General features: G+C 50.1%; 1 protein-coding gene across 1 annotated transcript in view; it reads left to right on the top strand.

The window, feature by feature from the left end:
- Window positions 1-4,917: 4,917 nt before the first annotated feature.
- LOC106590801 (plexin-B3) overlaps window positions 4,918-19,197 on the top strand; it is a gene marked incomplete at its 5' end in the record, with an annotated part of 87,053 nt that continues 72,773 nt past the window's right edge. Inside the window, 8 exon segments of the mRNA XM_045713070.1 lie at window positions 4,918-5,018; window positions 9,381-9,525; window positions 11,948-12,107; window positions 14,898-15,006; window positions 15,442-15,553; window positions 17,582-17,595; window positions 17,597-17,708; window positions 17,842-17,958. Of these exon segments, the coding sequence (XP_045569026.1) occupies window positions 4,918-5,018; window positions 9,381-9,525; window positions 11,948-12,107; window positions 14,898-15,006; window positions 15,442-15,553; window positions 17,582-17,595; window positions 17,597-17,708; window positions 17,842-17,958 (870 nt within the window).

The following is a 19,197-nucleotide window of genomic DNA, read 5'->3' as shown; positions in this document are numbered from 1 at the left end:
CCCTAACTCTATCCCTACCCTCCCTAGTCTATCCCTAGCCACTGCCCCTACTCTATCCCTCACTGCCCCTGGACTTAGCTACCCCTACTCTACTAGCCACTACCCCTAACTCTATCCTAGCCCACTCTGGCCTCCTCTCTCTGCTGCCCTAACTTTCCCTAGCCGCTGCCCTAGACTCTATCCCTGCACTACCCTAGACTCTAACCTGCCTCCCTGCTCTATCTCCTGCCACTCCCCTAACTCTATCCCTACCACTCCCTGTTACCCCTAGATTTCCCTACCACTGCCCCTAACTCTGTCCCTGGCCCTACCTACTCTATCCCTAGCCTGCCCTGCTCTATCCCTAGCCACTACCCCTAGACTCTATCCCTAGCCACTACCCTAGACTCTGTCCGCACTACCCTGGACTCTGTCCTGCCACTACCCTGACTCTTCCCTAGACTCTCTACCACTGCCCTACTCTGTCCTGCCTGCCCTAGACTCTATCCCAGCCACTACCTATCATCCCTACTCCCTAGACTCTGTCCTATCCACTGCCTACTCTATCCCTAGCCCCTGCCCCTAACTCTGTCCCTCCACTGCCCTAGCTTAGCCCCTAGCTCACTGCCCTGGACTCTGTCTACCACTGCTCTTCCCCTAGACTCTATCCCTGCCACTACCCTAACTCTATCCCCTAGCCACTGCCCTAGGCTCTGTCTCCTGCCACTCCCTAGACTCTTCCCTGCCACTACCCTAGACTCTTCCTACTCTATCCCTAGCCACTGCCTTCTTCTCCCTCCTTCTTCCTTCCACTGCCCTAACTCTTCCCTAGCCACTGCCCCTAGATCTTCCCTCCCTTGGACTCTGTCCCCTAGCCACTGCCCCTAGACTCTGTCTGGCCACTGCCCCTAGACTCTATCCCTAGCCTCCTGCCCTAGCCACTGCCCCTACTCTATCTCCTAGCCACTACCCTGGACTCTGTCCCTGGCCACTACCCCTAACTCTATCCTAGCCTCTCCCTAGACTCTATCGCCCTACTCTGTCCTTCCACTGCCCTGATCTGTCCCTGCACCCCTACTCTATCCCTGGCCACTGCCCTAGTCTCTCTGCCCTATCCACTGCCCCTGGACTCTATCCTTCCACTACCCTAGATCTGTCCCTAGCCACTGCCCTAGACTCCTGTCCCTGCCACTGCCCTAATCTATCCCTACTCTTTCCCTAGCCACTACCCCCTGACTCTGTTGCCTCTCCCTATTGGCCCTAGCTGCCTGGATCTCGTCCTCCACTGCCTGATCTGTCCTCCACTCCCCTGGTCTGTCCTGCTGCTCCTGCCTCTCCCTAGCTCTGTCCCTAGCCACTGCCCTACTCTATCCTGGCCACTGCCCTACTCATCCCTGCCACTGCCCCTAACTCTATCCTAGCCGCTGCCCTAACTCTGTTCCCTTGCCACTGCCCCTAACTCTATCCCTGGCCACTGCCCTGGACTCTGTCCCTGGCCACTCCCTAACTCTGTCCCTGGCTCTGCCCTATCCACTCCCTAGACTCTATCCTAGCACTGCCCTAGTCTGTCCTCCTGCCCTGGCTCTATCCCTCCCCTCTTCTGGACTCTGTCTGGCACTGCCCTGCTCTGTCTACCACTCCCCTAACTCTTCCCTGGCCACTCCCTAACTTATCCTGCCACTGCCCTAACTCTATCCCTAGCCACTACCCTACTCTATCCCTACACTGCCCTGCTCTATCCCTGGCCACTGCCCTAGACTCTCACTGCCCCTCTCCCTGGACCTGTCCTGGCCCTGCCCTACTCTGTCCCTGGCCACTCCCTACTCTTCCCTGGCCACTGCCCAACTCTTTCCCTATCTGCCTGGCCTCTGCCCTAACTCTATCCCTACCACTACCCTAGCTCTTCCTAGCCCTCCCTAGACTCTGTCCCTAGCCACTGCCCTACTCTGTCCTAGCCACTGCCCTGCTGGCCTTGCCTACTCTTCCTGGCCACTGCCCTAACTCCCTATCCCTAGCCACTGCCCCTGGACTCTGTCCCTGGCCACTGCCCTGGACTCTGTCCCTACCACTGCCCTAGACTCTATCCCTATCCACTGCCTTCTATCCCTAGCCACTGCCCTGGACTCTCCTGGCCACTACCCCTAGACTCTGTCCCTCCACTGCCCCTAGACTCTACCCCTAGACTCTACCCTGGACTCTGTCCCTAGCCCTGCCCCTGGACTCTATCCCTAGCCTCCCTAACTCTATCTCCTAGCCACTGCCCTAGACTCTATCCCTAGCCACTGCCCTGGACTCTGTCCCTGGACTCTATCCTAGCCACTACCCCTGACTCTTCTTAGCACTGCCCTAGACTCTATCCCTGGCCACTGCCCTAGACTCTGTCCCTAGCCACTACCCTAACTCTATCTCCACTACCTAGACTCTGTCCTGCCTCCTGGCTCTGCCCTGGCCACTACCCTGACTCTGTCCCTCCACTCCCTGCTCTATCCCTACCACTCCCTAACTCTGTCCCTGGCCACTGCCCCTACTCTATCCCTACTCTATCTAGCCACTGCCCCTAGACTCTATCTCCTAGCCACTACCCCTACTCTTCCTAGCCACTCCCTACTCTGTCCTCCTGCCCTGGACTCTGCCAGCCACTGCCCTAGACTCTGTCCCTGGCCACTGCCCCTAACTCTATCCCTACGCCACTGCCCTAGACTCTATCCCTAGCCACTCCCTAGACTCTGTCCCTGGCCACTACCCTACTCTGTCTACCACTGCCCCTAACTCTGCCTACCTGCCCTGGTTGCCAGCCACTGCCCCTACACTGCCCCTACTCTATCCTGGCCACTGCCCTGGACTCTAACCCTAGACTCTTCCCTGGCCACTGCCCCTGGCTCTATCCCTAGCCTCCTCCTATCCCTCCTGGCTACTCCCACTCTGTCCCTAGCCACTGCCCTAGACTCTGTCCCTAGCCACTGCCCTAGACTCTGTCCCTAGCCACTACCCTAGACTCTGTCCCTAGCACTGCCCTAGACTCTGTCCTCCCTGCCCTAGACTCTGTCCCTAGCCACTGCCCTACTCTGTCCCTGGCCCTGCCCCTACTCCCCTAGCTTGTCCTACCACTGCCCCTAGCTCTGCCTAGCCACTGCCCTGCTCTATCCCTGCCACTGCCCTAGACTCTATCCTACTCTGTCCCTGGCCACTGCCCCTAGATCTTCTGGCCCCTGCCCTGGACTCTGTCCCTGGCCACTACCCTGACTCTATCCCTGGCCACTGCCCTGGACTCTGTCCCTAGCCCTGCCTGACTCTATCCTCTCCTGGCTCTTCCTCCACTCCCCTCTATCCTCCACTGCCCCCTCCTGCCCTAGACTCTGTCCCTAGCCACTGCCCTAGACTCTGTCCCTCCTCCCCTGCCCCTGACTCTGTCCCTGCCACTGCCCCTACTCTGTCCCTTGCCACTGCCCTAACTCTGTCCTTGCCCTGCCCCTAGACTCTATCCCTACCCTACCCCTACTCTATCCCTACCACTTCCCCTAGACTCTATCCCTAGCCACTGCCCTAACTCCTGTCCCTGGCCACTGCCCTAACTCTATCCTGCCTGCCCAACTCTAATCCCTACCACTACCCAGACTCTATCCCTAGCCACTACCCTGCTCTGTCCTAGCCACTACCCTGGACTCTATCCCTGCCACTACCCTAACTCTATCCCTAGCCACTCCCCTAGACTCTGTCCCTGGCCACTGCCCCTAGACTCTATCCTGGCCACTGCCCTAGCTCTGTCCCTAGCCACTGCCCTGTCTATCCTCACTCCCTAGACTCTATCCCTACCACTGCCCCTAGACTCTATCCCTAGCTACTGCCCTGGCTCTTCCGCCCTGCCCTAGACTCTATCTCCTAGCCACTGCCCCTAGACTCTGTCCCTGGCCACTGCCCTAACTCTTTCCCTAGCCCTACCCTAACTCTATCCCTGCCACTGCCCTAGACTCTATTCCTTGACTGCCCTAACTCTATCCCTAGCCACTGCCCTTGACTCGTCCTAGCCACTGCCCCTAGATCTAACCCTCTCTGCCCTAGCCACTGCCCTAGACTGTCCCTGGCCACTGCCCTAACTCTGTCCTAGCCACTGCCCTACTCTGTCCCTAGACTCTGTCCCTGGCCACTGCCCTAGACTCTATCCCTGGCCACTACCCTGGACTCTATCCCTACCACTGCCCCTACTCTGTCCTGGCCCTGCCCTAACTCTATCCCTAGCCACTACCCTGGACTCTGTCCCTAGCTACTGCCCTGGACTCTGTCCCCTAGCCACTACCCCTAGACTCTATCCCTAGCCACTCCCATCCCTGCCCCTAGTCTATCCCTACACTGCCCTAACTCTATCCCTAGCCACTGCCCTAGCCTCTGCCCCTGGACTCTGTCCTTGCCACTGCCCCTAGACTCTGTCCCTAGCCACTGCCCTAGACTCTATCCCTAGCCACTGCCCTAGACTCTATCCCTAGCCACTTCCCCTAACTCTGACCGCCACTGCCCTATCTGTCCCTAGCCACTGCCCTAGACTCTATCCCTACCCTGCCCTAGACTCTATCCCTAGCCACTGCCCTAGAAACTATCCCTAGCCACTACCCTAACTCTATCCCTAGCCACTGCCCCTAGACTCTGGCCCTAGCCACTACCCTAACTCTAACCCCTAGCCACTACCTGCCACTACCCCTTTGACTCTAACCCTAGCACTACCCCTTTGACTCTACCCTAGCCACTGCCCCTACCACTACCCCTAGACTCTAATCCCTTATCCATGTGGATAATATACCTATGTCCCTCTCTCTCTCTACTCTCTCTCTCCCCCTCCCTCTCTCTCTTCCCCCTCCCTATTTCTCTTTCCCTCTCTTTCTAACTCTCTCTCTCTCTCTCTCTCTCTCTCTCTCTCTCTCTCTCTCTCTCTCTCTCTCTCTCTAGGTGTCCAAGGTGGCTGTATCTCAGTGTGAACAGCAGCCTGACTGCCAGTCCTGTCTGTCTGTCAGAGATCCTTACTGTGGCTGGTGCGTCCTGGAGGGAAGGTACACGCTTCTCTTCCTGGGGTTTATTGTGGATCCCCATTAGTTCCTGCCAAGGCAGCAGCTACTCTTCCTGGGGTTTATTATGGATCCCCCATTGGTTCCTGCCAAGGCAGCAGCTACTCTTCCTGGGGTTTATTATGGATCCCCATTAGTTTCCTGGGGTTTATTGTGGATCCCCCATTAGTTCCTGGGATTTATTATGGATCCCCATTAGTTCCCTGCCAAGGCAGCGCTACTCTTCCTGGGGTTTATTATGGATCCCCATTAGTTCCTGCCAAGGCAGCAGCTACTCTTCCTGGGGTTTATTATGAATCCCCATTAGTTCCTGTCAAGGCAGCAGCTACTCTTCCTGGGGTTTGTTTGGATCCCCATTAGTTCCTGCCAAGGCAGCAGCTACTCTTCCTGGGGTTTATTATGAATCCCCATTAGTTTCCTGCCAAGGCTGCAGCTACTCTTCCTGGGGTTTATTATGGATCCCCATTGGTTCCTGTCAAGGCAGCAGCTACTCTTCCTGGGGTTTATTATGGATCCCCATTAGTTCCTGCCAAGGCAGCAGCTACTCTTCCTGGGGTTTATTACGGATCCCCATTAGTTCCTGGGGTTTATTATGGATCCCCATTAGTTCCTGTCAAGGCAGCAGCTAATCTTCCTGGGGGTTATTATGGATCCCCATTAGTTTCCTGCCAAGGCAGCAGCTACTCTTCCTGGGGTTTGTTATGGATCCCCATTAGTTCCTGCCAAGGGCAGCAGCTACTGTTCCTGGGGTTTTATTGTGAATCCCCATTAGTTCCTGCCAAGGCAGCAGCTACTCTTCCTGGGGTTTATTATGGATCCCCATTAGTTCCTGCCAAGGCAGCAGCTACTCTTCCTGGGGTTTATTATGGATCCCCATTAGTTCCTGCCAAGGCAGCAGCTACTCTTCCTGGGGTTTATTGTGGATCCCCATTAGTTCCTGCCAAGGCAGCAGCTACTCTTCCTGGGGTTTATTATGGATCCCCATTAGTTCCTGCCAAGGCAGCAGCTACTCTTCCTGGGGTTTGTTGTGGATCCCCATTAGTTCCTGCCAAGGCAGCAGCTACTCTTCCTGGGGTTTATTACGGATCCCCATTAGTTCCTGCCAAGGCAGCGCTACTCTTCCTGGGGTTTATTACAGATCCCCATTGGTTCCTGTCAAGGCAGCAGCTACTCTTCCTGGGGTTTATTATGGATCCCCATTAGTTCTTGCCAAGTCAGCAGCTACTCTTCCTGGGGTTTATTCGGATCCCCATTAGTTCCTGTCAAGGCAGCAGCTACTCTTCCTGGGGTTTATTATGGATCCCCATTAGTTCCTGTCAAGGCAGCAGCTACTCTTCCTGGGGTTTATTATGGATCCCCATTAGTTCCTGTCAAGGCAGCAGCTACTCTTCCTGGGGTTTATTATGGATCCCCATTAGTTCCTGCCAAGGCAGCAGCTAATCTTCCTGGAGTTTATTATGGATCCTCATTGGTTCCTGCCAAGGCAGCAGCTACTCTTCCTGGGGTTTATTATGGATCCCCATTGGTTCCTGTCAAGGCAGCAGCTACTCTTCCTGGGGTTTTATTATGGATCCCCGTTAGTTCCTGTCAAGGCAGCAGCTACTCTTCCTGGGGGTTATTATGGATCCCCGTTGGTTCCTGTCAAGGCAGCAGCTACTCTTCCTGGGGTTTATTTGGATCCCCGTTAGTTCCTGCCAAGGCAGCAGCTACTCTTCCTGGGGGTTATTGTGGATCCCCATTAGTTCCTGCCAAGGCAGCGCTACTCTTCCTGGGGTTTATTTGGATCCCCATTAGTTCCTGCCAAGGCAGCAGCTACTGTTCCTGGGGTTTATTATGAATCCCCATTGGTTCCTGCCAAGGCAGCAGCTACTCTTCCTGGGGTTTATTATGGATCCCCATTAGTTCCTGCCAAGGCAGCAGCTACTCTTCCTGGGGTTTATTGTGGATCCCCATTGGTTCCTGCCAAGGCAGCAGCTACTCTTCCTGGGGTTTATTATGGATCCCCATTAGTTCCTGCCAAGGCAGCAGCTACTCTTCCTGGGGTTTATTATGGATCCCCATTAGTTCCTGCCAAGGCAGCCTACTCTTCCTGGGGTTTATTATGGATCCCCATTAGTTCCTGCCAAGGCAGCAGCTACTCTTCCTGGGGTTTTATTACGGATCCCCATTAGTTCCTGCCAAGGCAGCAGCTACTCTTCCTGGGGTTTTATTACAGATCCCCATTAGTTCCTGTCAAGGCAGCAGCTACTCTTCCTGGGGTTTATTACGGATCCCCATTAGTTCCTGCCAAGTCAGCAGCTACTCTTCCTGGGGTTTATTACAGATCCCCATTAGTTCCTGCCAAGGCAGCAGCTACTCTTCCTGGGGTTTATTACGGATCCCCATTAGTTCCTGTCAAGGCAGCAGCTACTCTTCCTGGGGTTTATTACGGATCCCCATTAGTTCCTGTCAAGGCAGCAGCTACTCTTCCTGGGGTTTATTATGGATCCCCATTAGTTCCTGCCAAGGCAGCAGCTAATCTTCCTGGAGTTTATTATGGATCCTCATTAGTTCCTGCCAAGGCAGCAGCTACTCTTCCTGGGGTTTATTATGGATCCCCATTAGTTCCTGTCAAGGCAGCAGCTACTCTTCCTGGGGTTTATTATGGATCCCCATTAGTTCCTGTCAAGGCAGCAGCTACTCTTCCTGGGGTTTATTATGGATCCCCATTAGTTCCTGCCAAGGCAGCAGCTAATCTTCCTGGAGTTTATTATGGATCCTCATTAGTTCCTGCCAAGGCAGCAGCTACTCTTCCTGGGGTTTATTATGGATCCCCATTAGTTCCTGCTAAGGCAGCAGCTACTCTTCCTGGGGTTTATTATGGATCCCCATTGGTTCCTGCCAAGGCAGCAGCTTCTCTTCCTGGGGTTTGTTATGGATCCCCATTAGTTCCTGCCAAGGCAGCAGCTACTCTTCCTGGGGTTTATTATGGATCCCCATTAGTTCCTGTCAAGGCAGCAGCTACTCTTCCTGGGATTTATTATGGATCCTCATTAGTTCCTGCCAAGGCAGCAGCTACTCTTCCTGGGGTTTATTATGGATCCCCATTAGTTCCTGCCAAGGCAGCAGCTACTCTTCCTGGGGTTTATTATGGATCCCCATTAGTTCCTGTCAAGGCAGCAGCTACTCTTCCTGGGGTTTTATTATGGATCCCCATTAGTTTCCTGCCAAGGCAGCAGCTACTCTTCCTGGGGTTTATTATGGATCCCCATTAGTTCCTGTCAAGGCAGCAGCTACTCTTCCTGGGGTCCAGCGGTGCATATGTTATCGTGTGTCTGTGTTTGTGTCTCTTCACAGTCCCCGCTGTTCCATAAGGTGTATTTTCATCTGTTTTTTAAATCTGATTCTACTGCTGCATCAGTTACCTGATGTGGAAAAGAGTTCCATGTAGTCATGGCTCTATATAGTACTGTGCACCTCCCATAGTCTGTTCTGGACTTGGGGACTGTGAAGAGACCTCTGGTGGCATGTCTTGTGGGGTATGGATGGGTGTCTGAGCTGTGTGCCAGTCAGTTTAAACAGACCTCTGGTGGCATGTCTTGTGGGGTATGTATGGGTGTCTGAGCTGTGTGCCAGTAGTTTAAGCATACCTCTGGTGGCATGTCTTGTGGGGTATGTATGGGTGTCTGAGCTGTGTGCCAGTAGTTTAAACAGACCTCTGGTGGCATGTCTTGTGGAGTATGTATGGGTGTCTGAGCTGTGTGCCAGTAGTTTAAACAGACCTCTGGTGGCATGTCTTGTGGGGTATGTATGGGTGTCTGAGCTGTATGCCAGTCAGTTTAAACAGACCTCTGGTGACATGTCTTGTGGGGTATGGATGGGTGTCTGAGCTGTGTGCCAGTTGTTTAAACAGACCTCTGGTGGCATGTCTTGTGGGGTATGGATGGGTGTCTGAGCTGTGTGCCAGTAGTTTAAACAGACCTCTGGTGGCATGTCTTGTGGGGTATGTATGGGTGTCTGAGCTGTGTGCCAGTAGTTTAAACAGACAGCTTGGGGCATTCAACATGTTAACACTTACAAATACAAGTAGTGATGAAGTCCATCTCTCCTCCACTTTCAGCCAGGAGAGATTGACATCAATATTATTAATATTATCTCTCTGTGTACATCCAAGGGCCAGCTGTGTTGCCCTGTTCTGAGACAATTGTAATTATCCTAAGTCCCTATTTGTGTCACCTGACCACACGCCTGAACAGTAGTCCAGGTGTGACTACTGTGTTTATACCCGTGTTTATAACCTGTGTTTATACCCGCCGTTTCCTCTGTCACACGTTTCCATGTTAACCTGTGTTTATACCGCTGACGCAGATGCACTCGTAGACTGGAGTGTAGTCGTGAGGGCCAGGCCAACCACTGGCTGTGGAGCTGCCAGCCTGCCAACCAGCCTGCCAACCAGTGTGTGACTGTCCAGAGCCTAACGCCTGTCATCCAGAGCAGAGAGGAGGAGACTCAGGTGGGTTACAGATCTTCAACAGTATAGTATATCTACAAACATTGTGTGACAGATCTGTTGGAGGAGACATGGTGGAGTAACTCAGTGGAGGTGTCTGCACTGGTTTAGGGGGTAATGTCTGGGCTGGTCTATGGGTAATGTCTGGGCTGGTCTAGTGGGTAATGTCTAGGGGGTAATGTCTGGTCTGGTCTAGGGGTAATGTCTAGGGGGTAATGTCTGGGCTGGTCTAGGGGGTAATGTCTGGGGGGTAATGTCTGGGCTGGTCTAGGGGTAATATCTAGTGGTATTGTCTGGGGGTAATGTCTGGGCTGGTCTAGGGGGTAATGTCTGGGCTGGTCTAGGAGGTAATGTCTAGTGGGTAATGTCTGGGCTGGTCTAGTGGGTAATGTCTAATGGGTAATGTCTGGACTGGTCTAGTGGGTAATGTCTGGGCTGGTTTAGGGGTAATGTCTGGACTGGTCTAGGGGGTAATGTCTAGTGGGTAATGTTTAGGGGGTAATGTCTGGGCTGGTCTAGGGGGTAATGTCTGGGCTGGTTTAGGGGGTAATGTCTAGTGGGTAATGTCTGGGCTGGTCTGGGGGGTAATGTCTGGGCTGGTCTAGTGGGTAATGTCTGGGTTGGTTTAGGGGTAATGTCTAGTGGGTAATGTCTGGGCTGGTTTAGGGGTAATGTCTAGTGGGTAATGTCTGGGCTGGTCTAGGGGGTAATGTCTGGGCTGGTCTAGGGGGTAATGTCTGGGCTGGTTTAGGGGTAATGTCTGGGTTGGTCTAGTGGGTAATGTCTAGTGGGTAATGTCTGGGTTGGTCTGGGGGGTAATGTCTGGGCTGGTCTAGGGGGTAATGTCTGGGCTGGTCTAGGGGGTAATGTCTGGGCTGATTTAGGGGTAATGTCTGGGTTGGTCTAGTGGGTAATGTCTAGTGGGTAATGTCTGGGTTGGTCTGGGGGTAATGTCTGGGCTGGTTTAGGGGTAATGTCTGGGCTGGTGTAGGGGGTAATGTCTAGTGGGTAATGTCTAGTGGGTAATGTCTAGTGGGTAATGTCTGGGCTGGTTTAGGGGGTAATGTCTGGGCTGGTTTACTGGGTAATGTCTGGGCTGGTCTAGGGGTAATGTCTGGGCTGGTCTAGGGGGTAATGTCTGGGCTGGTTTAGGGGGTAATGTCTGGGCTGGTGTAGGGGGTAATGTCTAGGGTGTAATGTCTGGGCTGGTTTACTGGGTAATGTCTGGGCTGGTCTAGGGGGGTAATGTCTGGGCTGGTCTAGGGGGTAATGTCTGGGCTGGTTTAGGGTGAATGTCTAGTGGGTAATGTCTGGGCTGGTTTAGGGGTAATGTCTGGGCTGGTTTAGGGGGTAATGTCTAGTGGGTAATGTCTAGTGGGTAATGTCTGGGCTGGTTTAAGGGTAATGTCTGGGCTGGTTTAGGGGTAATGTCTAGTGGGTAATGTCTAGTGGGTAATGTCTGGGCTGGTCTAGGGGTAATGTCTGGGCTGGTTTAGGGTGAATGTCTAGTGGGTAATGTCTAGTGGGTAATGTCTGGGCTGGTTTAGGGGTAATGTCTGGGCTGGTTTAGGGGGTAATGTCTAGTGGGTAATGTCTAGTGGGTAATGTCTAGTGGGTAATGTCTGGGCTGGTTTACTGGGTAATGTCTGGGCTGGTCTAGGGGGTAATGTCTGGGCTGGTTTAGGGGTAATGTCTGGGCTGGTCTAGGGGGTAATGTCTAGTGGGTAATGTCTAGTGGGTAATGTCTGGGCTGGTCTAGGGGGTAATGTCTAGTGGGTAATGTCTGGGCTGGTTTAGGGGGTAATGTCTGGGCTGGTTTAGGGTGAATGTCTAGTGGGTAATGTCTAGGGGGTAATGTCTGGGCTGGTTTAGGGTGAATGTCTAGTGGGTAATGTCTAGGGAGTAATGTCTGGGCTGGTTTAGGGGTAATGTCCGGGTTGGTATAGGGGGTAATGTCTAGTGGGTAATGTCTAGGGGGTAATGTCTAGGGGGTAATGTCTGGGCTGGTTTAGGGGGTAATGTCTAGTGGGTAATGTCTAGGGGGTAATGTCTGGGCTGGTTTAGGGGTAATGTCTAGTGGGTAATGTCTAGTGGGTAATGTCTGGGCTGGTTTAGGGGGTAATGTCCGGGGTTGGTATATGGGGTAATGTCTAGTGGGTAATGTCTAGGGGGTAATGTCTAGGGGGTAATGTCTGGGCTGGTTTAGGGGGTAATGTCTGGGCTGGTTTAGGGGGTAATGTCTGGGCTGGTCTAGTGAGTAATGTCTAGTGGGTAATGTCTGAGCTGGTCCTGCAGTAAATGTATTTATTAATCCCTCCACACCTACCTGTATGTCTCTCCCCCCACTCTCTATCTGTCCCAATAAACCTTTAAAATGCTTATAAAAATATATATATATAATATAATATATAGATCTCTATGCCAGGTGTCTCTAACAGTAGCCCAGCTGCCCACCCTGTCAGAGGAGGAGTCTCTATCCTGCTCCTTCGGAACCCTCCCCCCTCAGCCAGCCATCGTCAAGGGAACCACCATCACCTGTCAATCACCCCTGCCTGAGCTCCTCCCACCCAGCCCACCAGGAAGTGGTAGGTTGCCATTTTTATTTTACATTTTTATATATATATATATATATATATATAAAAAAAATCTCTGTAATTATTAAATTTGTATTCATAATTATTTAATTAATGGATCAATTAATCAATGTCATTAATTTATTATTTATCCAAATGAATCTAATTGAGAAATAACCGGGGGCGGCAGGTAGCCTAGCGGTTAGCGAGATTTGCCAGCAGCGGGAGGGTTGTCAGTTCGAATCCTGTGTCTGACTGGAAAAATCTGGCGGGATGTGAACCGGCAACCAGAGGGTTGCTGGTATCAAATCCTAGATGCCATTGTCCTGCTGTTGTGCTCTTGAGCAAGGCACTTAGCCCCCACAACAACTGTTCCCTCGCACCTCTTCAGAAAAAATGGTATATGTATACAGAGTCTGTCATAGCGCTAAGGAAGTAGTTTCATTTGGCCTGTTTAACAGAGTCTGTCACAGCGCTAAGGAAGTAGTTTCATTTGGCCTGTTTAACAGAGTCTGTCACAGCGCTAAGGAAGTAGTTTCATTTGGCCTGTTTAACACAGTCTGTCATAGCGCTAAGGAAGTAGTTTCATTCGGCCTGTTTAACAGAGTCTGTCACAGCGCTAAGGAAGTAGTTTCATTTGGCCTGTTTAACAGAGTCTGTCACAGCGCTAAGGAAGTAGTTTCATTCGGCCTGTTTAACAGAGTCTGTCACAGCGCTAAGGAAGTAGTTTCATTTGGCCTGTTTAACACAGTCTGTCACAGCGCTAAGGAAGTAGTTTCATTCGGCCTGTTTAACAGAGTCTGTCATAGCGCTAAGGAAGTAGTTTCATTCGGCCTGTTTAACAGAGTCCGTCATAGCGCTAAGGAAGTAGTTTCATTTGGCCTGTTTAACAGAGGCATGGGACCTATTTCTCAGTTGCCTAAATAGCTGCCAATCAGCTAACGAGCCAGTTTGTCTAGCCTTGGCCCAGAGTTGGCCTGAGAATACAGGAGAGTACCATGGATTAGTTCGGTGTTTTGACTCTGAGCAAACTCCTGTGTTGTATGAAACATTTTGTGATTTTCTATATTCTGAAATGGGGGAAAATGATGTGACTAAAGAATAAACCCCCAAGTCCAGTAAAGTTTACAAGCCTCATTGGAATGATGAGTAAAGGGACATATGGTCAGTAATGTTGAGTACTTATTTTTACAGTATAAAGATGGGATTACAAGAGAACAGTTTATGAAGGAATTTAATAAAAGACTGAGTCTATTCAAACGGGCAGTCAGACAAGACAGTTATTACTCCTTGAGGAGACACAGACAAGACATTCTTGAGTTTACTAGCAATTATAAATATTTGGGTATTTTTTTTATTGATGAACATATTACCTTTCTATACGGAACATCTGCCCTGGACGACTCAGCAAGTAGAGCTCTCAGGGGAGTAATAGGAAAATCAAAACCAATCAAAGATATTGGTTATGCCATGTATTCCAAACTGTATCAGACATGTGTGTGTCCTGTTCTGGACTATTCAGCAGGACTATTCAAAAGGCACATGACATTCCACTTGGACTTTGCCAAAAGGCACCTAAAGGACTCCCAGAACATGAGAAACAAGATTCTCTGGTCTGATGAAACCAAGATTGAACTCTTTGGCTTGAATGCCAAGCCTCACTTCTGGAGGGAACCTGGCATCATGCTGTAGGGATCATTTTCAGCGGCAGGGACTGGGAGACTAGTCAGGATTGAGGGAGAGATGAACGGAGAAAAGTACAGAGAGATCCTTGATGAAAACCTGCTCCAGAGCGCTCAGGACCTCAGACTGGGGTGAAGGTTCACCTTCCAACAGGACAACGACCCTAAGCACACAGCCAAGACAACGCAGGAGTGGCTTCGGGACAAGTCTCTGAATGTCCTTGAGTGGCCCAGCTAGAGCCCGGACTTGAACCCAATCGAACATCTCTGGAGAGACCTGAAAATAGCTGTGCAGCAACACTCCCCATCCATCCTGACAGAGCTTGAGAGGATCTTCAGAGAAGAATGGGAGAAACTCCCCAAATACAGGTGTGCCAAGCTTGTAGCATCATACCCAAGAAGACTCAAGGCTGTAATCGCTGCCAAAGGTGCTTCAACAAAGTACTGAGTAAAGGGTCTGAATACTTATGTAAATGTGATATTTAAGTTTAGCATTTTTAATAAATTAGCAAACATTTTTAAAAACCTGTTTTTGCTTTGTCGTTATGGGGTATTGTGTGTAGATTGATGAGGGAAAAAAAAGATTTAATACATTTTGAATTTAGGCTGTAACATAACAAAATGTGGAAAAAGTGAAGGGGTCTAAATACTTTCTGAAGGTACTGTATATCTCTCTGTCCTCGACATAGACCCTAATGTCTCTATGTGTGTCTGTGATGTTTGCTATATACTGTATGTAGTACTGGTATTATTAGTATATATCCTAATATATCTTTATGGTCTGTCTGTCTGTCTGTCTGTCTGTCTGTCTGTCTGTCTGTCTGTCTGTCTGTCTGTCTGTCTGTCTGTCTGTCTGTCTGTCTGTCTGTCTGTCTGTCTGTCTGTCTGTCTGTCTGTCTGTCTGTCTGTCTGTCTGTCTGTCTGTCTGTCTGTCTGTCTGTCCTAATATATCTTTATGGTCTGTCTGTCTGTCTGTCTGTCTGTCTGTCTGTCTGTCTGTCTGTCTGTCTGTCTGTCTGTCTGTCTGTCTGTCTGTCTGTCTGTCTGTCTTTATGGTCTCTCCTGTCTGTCTGTCTGTCTGTCTGTCTGTCTGTCTGTCTGTCTGTCTGTCTGTCTGTAGACCACATGTCTCTGCGTGTGTCTGTGATGTTCAGAGACGTGACCATCTCCAGCAGTGACATCACCTTCTACGACTGTCGAGCTGTGGGCCAACTCAACACCACGTCCCCGTAAGAGATAACACACCAGACATGCCAGTGTTTCCACTAATAGTCATTTAGCAGCGGCGGGATGGTAAAACATTGTTAACTTTAAGCGACTAAAACCAGATATAAAGTATGTAGAAGAGATGAAGCTGTATATGTTTTTAATAAATATAATCTTTGAGAAATAATAACCACCAAAAACCAAAATGTAATGTCATGTCATGTCATGTCATGTAGCCCCCATTTGAGTTAGTTATAATGTTTGAGTCAGTCAGACAGCATAAGGACAAGGCATAAGCCATGTTCTTACTGTGTAGAATTACATGACCCCCCCTTTAAATGTGCCACCGCTGATGAAAAAAATCCTAGGGGAAACACTACATGTACACACACACATACACACACACACACACACACACACACACACACACAGTCACACAAGCTCTGCCTGTATTCTAGGTGTATGGCGTGTGTGGGCAGTGTGTGGCCATGTAACTGGTGTGTTCTGGATGGGCTGTGTACCCACACCAACAACAGCTGTCCCAGGCAGCACACCATACACAACTCACTGGTAAGACAACCTTTACTCAACCTTTACCTAACCTTTACCTAACCTTTACCTAACCTTTACCTAACCTTTACCTATAATTTACTCAACCTTTACCTAACCTTTACTCAACCTTTACTCAACCCTAACTCAACCTTTACTAAACCTTTACTCAACCTTTACTCATCCTTTACCTAACCTTTACCTAACCTTTACTCAACCTTTACCTAACCTTTACTCAACCCTAACTCAACCTTTACTCAACCTTTACTCAACCTTTACCTAACCTTTACCTAACCTTTACTCAACCTTTACCTAACCTTTACTCAACCCTAACTCAACCTTTACTCAACCTTTACTCAATCTTTACCTAACATTTACCTAACCTTTACTCAACCTTTACCTAACCTTTACTCAACCCTAACTCAACCTTTACTCAACCTTTACTCAATCTTTACCTAACCTTTACTCAACCTTTACTCAACCTTTACTCAACCTTTACCTAACCTTTACCTAACCTTTGCCTAACCTTTACCTAACCTTTGCTCAACCTTTACCTAACCTTTACTCAACCTTTACTCAACCTTTACCTAACCTTTACTCAACCCCAACACAACCATAGCACATCATACTAGTGCTGCACGGTATATCAATACTTCTGTACTCGATACTAGTACATGAAAAAAGGGTAGAAACAAAATGAAAAACGGGTAAACCAGGAGGTCATGTTGCCTACCTTCACCACCTGGGGGCGGCCCGTCAGGAAGGTCCAGTAGCCCAGGGAGGAGTTCAGACCCAGGGCCTTGAGCTTGGTGTTTCCTACCTTCACCACCTGGGGCGGCCCGTCAGGAAGGTCCAGTAGCCCAGGGAGGAGTTCAGACCCAGGGCCTTGAGCTTAGTGTTTCCTACCTTCACCACCTGGGGGCGGCCCGTCAGGAAGGTCCAGTAGCCCAGGAGGAGTTCAGACCCAGGGCCTTGAGCTTGGTGTTGCCTACCTTCACCACCTGGGGGCGGCCCGTCAGGAAGGTCCAGTAGCCCAGGGAGGAGTTCAGACCCAGGGCCTTGAGCTTGGTGTTGCCTACCTTCACCACCTGGGGGCGGCCCGTCAGGAAGGTCCAGTAGCCCAGGGAGGAGTTCAGACCCAGGGCCTTGAGCTTAGTGTTTCCTACCTTCACCACCTGGGGGCGGCCCGTCAGGAAGGTCCAGTAGCCCAGGGAGGAGTTCAGACCCAGGGCCTTGAGCTTGGTGTTGCCTACCTTCACCACCTGGGGGCGGCCCGTCAGGAAGGTCCAGTAGCCCAGGGAGGAGTTCAGACCCAGGGCCTTGAGCTTGGTGTTTCCTACCTTCACCACCTGGGGGCGGCCCGTCAGGAAGGTCCAGTAGCCCAGGGAGGAGTTCAGACCCAGGGCCTTGAGCTTGGTGATGAGCTTGTGAGGCATGACATCTTGATTTAAACAATTTATCAATACAGATTTACCATTCAAATAAATGATTACAGTTATGTAGTGGTAAAAAAAAAAAGTCAAATTGATTTGATTAATTGATTAATGAATGCATACGTGGCAGTCTCTGAAAATTATTGAACTGAAAAGATGGATCTGTCTGTATCAGATGGCATTCTGGGACTTTGGCTAATATGTTTTCTTTTTTTGTATTTTTTTGCCGTAGTATCGTTTTGGTATCGATTATTGTGATGTTATCGAGTATTGCGATACCTAACCTGGTAATCGGTATTGAAGTTAACATTCTGGTATGGTGACAACACTACATCACACACAACTCATTGGTAACATCCCTTATCCACTTGCCCCAAGTAACACTATCCTCTCCACTCTTGAAAATGGATTGTTGTTTCACAGCCTCTTCTCTCCATTTTGAGTCATTCCAAACTTTATTTTTGTCCAAAATGGCTCCCTATTCCCTATTCCCATAGGGCCCTGGTTGGAAGTAGTGCACTATAAACGAAATAGGATACCGTCTGGGACACGTTCTTTATTTTCTGCTGAAAAATATAATATTTGGTCTGTGTGCATTCCCCCCTCCGGCCACTAGGAGGATCACCTGGAGCCGGGGTCCAGACTCTTGTCCCTGTGTTTGGGCTCTACAGAGCTCTCCTCTGGTCCCCATGGGCTTCCTGTCACCTCTGACCCTCCTGGGGAGGAACTTGGACATGTTTCAGGTGATTGGACTCAGTAGTTTCCTAGAAATGCAGTATATATAATGATTACAAACATATGCACAGTTAATTAAAATCCTTTTGTCCTTTAAAAATAAATAATAATGTTTACATTGATGCTTCATCTTGTTGGCAGGGTGAGGAGCAGTATGTGTGTGTCGTGGTTGTGGAAGGGGAGGAGCTTAAACTGAACGCCACTCTGGAGAAAGATCCGGAAACCATGACGTACACCTTCACCTGTTCTGCCCACAAGGTATTCACAAACCCCATAGACACACCTTCACCTGTTCTGCCCACAAGGTATTCACAAACCCCGTAGACACACCTTCACCTGCTCTGCCCACAAGGTATTCACAAACCCCATAGACACACCTTCACCTGTTCTGCCCACAAGGTATTCACAAACCCCGTAGACACACCTTCACCTGCTCTGCCCACAAGGTATTCACAAACCCCATAGACACACCTTCACCTGTTCTGCCCACAAGGTATTCACAAACCCCATAGACACACCTTCACCTGTTCTGCCCACAAGGTATTCACAAACCCCATAGACACACATTCACCTGCTCTGCCCACAAGGTATTCACAAACCCCAGACACACCTTCACCTGTTCTGCCCACAAGGTATTCACAAACCCCATAGACACACCTTCACCTGTTCTGCCCACAAGGTATTCACAAACCCCATAGACACACCTTCACCTGTTCTGCCCACAAGTTATTCACAAACCCCGTAGACACACCTTCACCTGCTCTGCCCACAAGGTATTCACAAACCCCATAGACACACCTTCACCTGTTCTGCCCACAAGGTATTCACAAACCCCATAGACACACATTCACCTGCTCTGCCCACAAGGTATTCACAAACCCCAGACACACTTTCACCTGTTCTGCCCACAAGGTATTCACAAACCCCATAGACACACCTTCACCTGTTCTGCCCACAAGGTATTCACAAACCCCATAGACACACCTTCACCTGTTCTGCCCACAAGTTATTCACAAACCCCGTAGACACTCCTTCACCTGCTCTGCCCACAAGGTATTCACAAACCCCAAAGACACACCTTCACCTGTTCTGCCCACAAGGTATTCACAAACCCCATAGACACATCTTCACCTGTTCTGCCCACAAGGTATTCGCAAACCCCATAAACACACTTTCACCTGTTCTACCCACAATGTATTCACAAACCCCATAGACACACCTTCACCTGCTCTGCCCACAAGGTATTCACAAACCCCATAGACACACCTTCACCTGTTCTGCCCACAAGGTATTCACAAACCCCGTAGACACACCTTCACCTGCTCTGCCCACAAGGTATTCACAAACCCCATAGACACACCTTCACCTGTTCTGCCCACAAGGTATTCACAAAACCCCATAAACACACCTTCACCTGTTCTGCCCACAAGGTATTCACAAACCCCATAGACACACCTTCACCTGTTCTGCCCACAAGGTATTCACAAACCCCGTAGA

Source organism: Salmo salar, unplaced genomic scaffold, assembly GCF_905237065.1.
Source record: "Salmo salar unplaced genomic scaffold, Ssal_v3.1, whole genome shotgun sequence".
NCBI lineage: Eukaryota > Metazoa > Chordata > Actinopteri > Salmoniformes > Salmonidae > Salmo > Salmo salar.
Note: the sequence above shows the minus strand (reverse complement) of the source record. Positions and strands in the feature narration are given on the sequence as shown.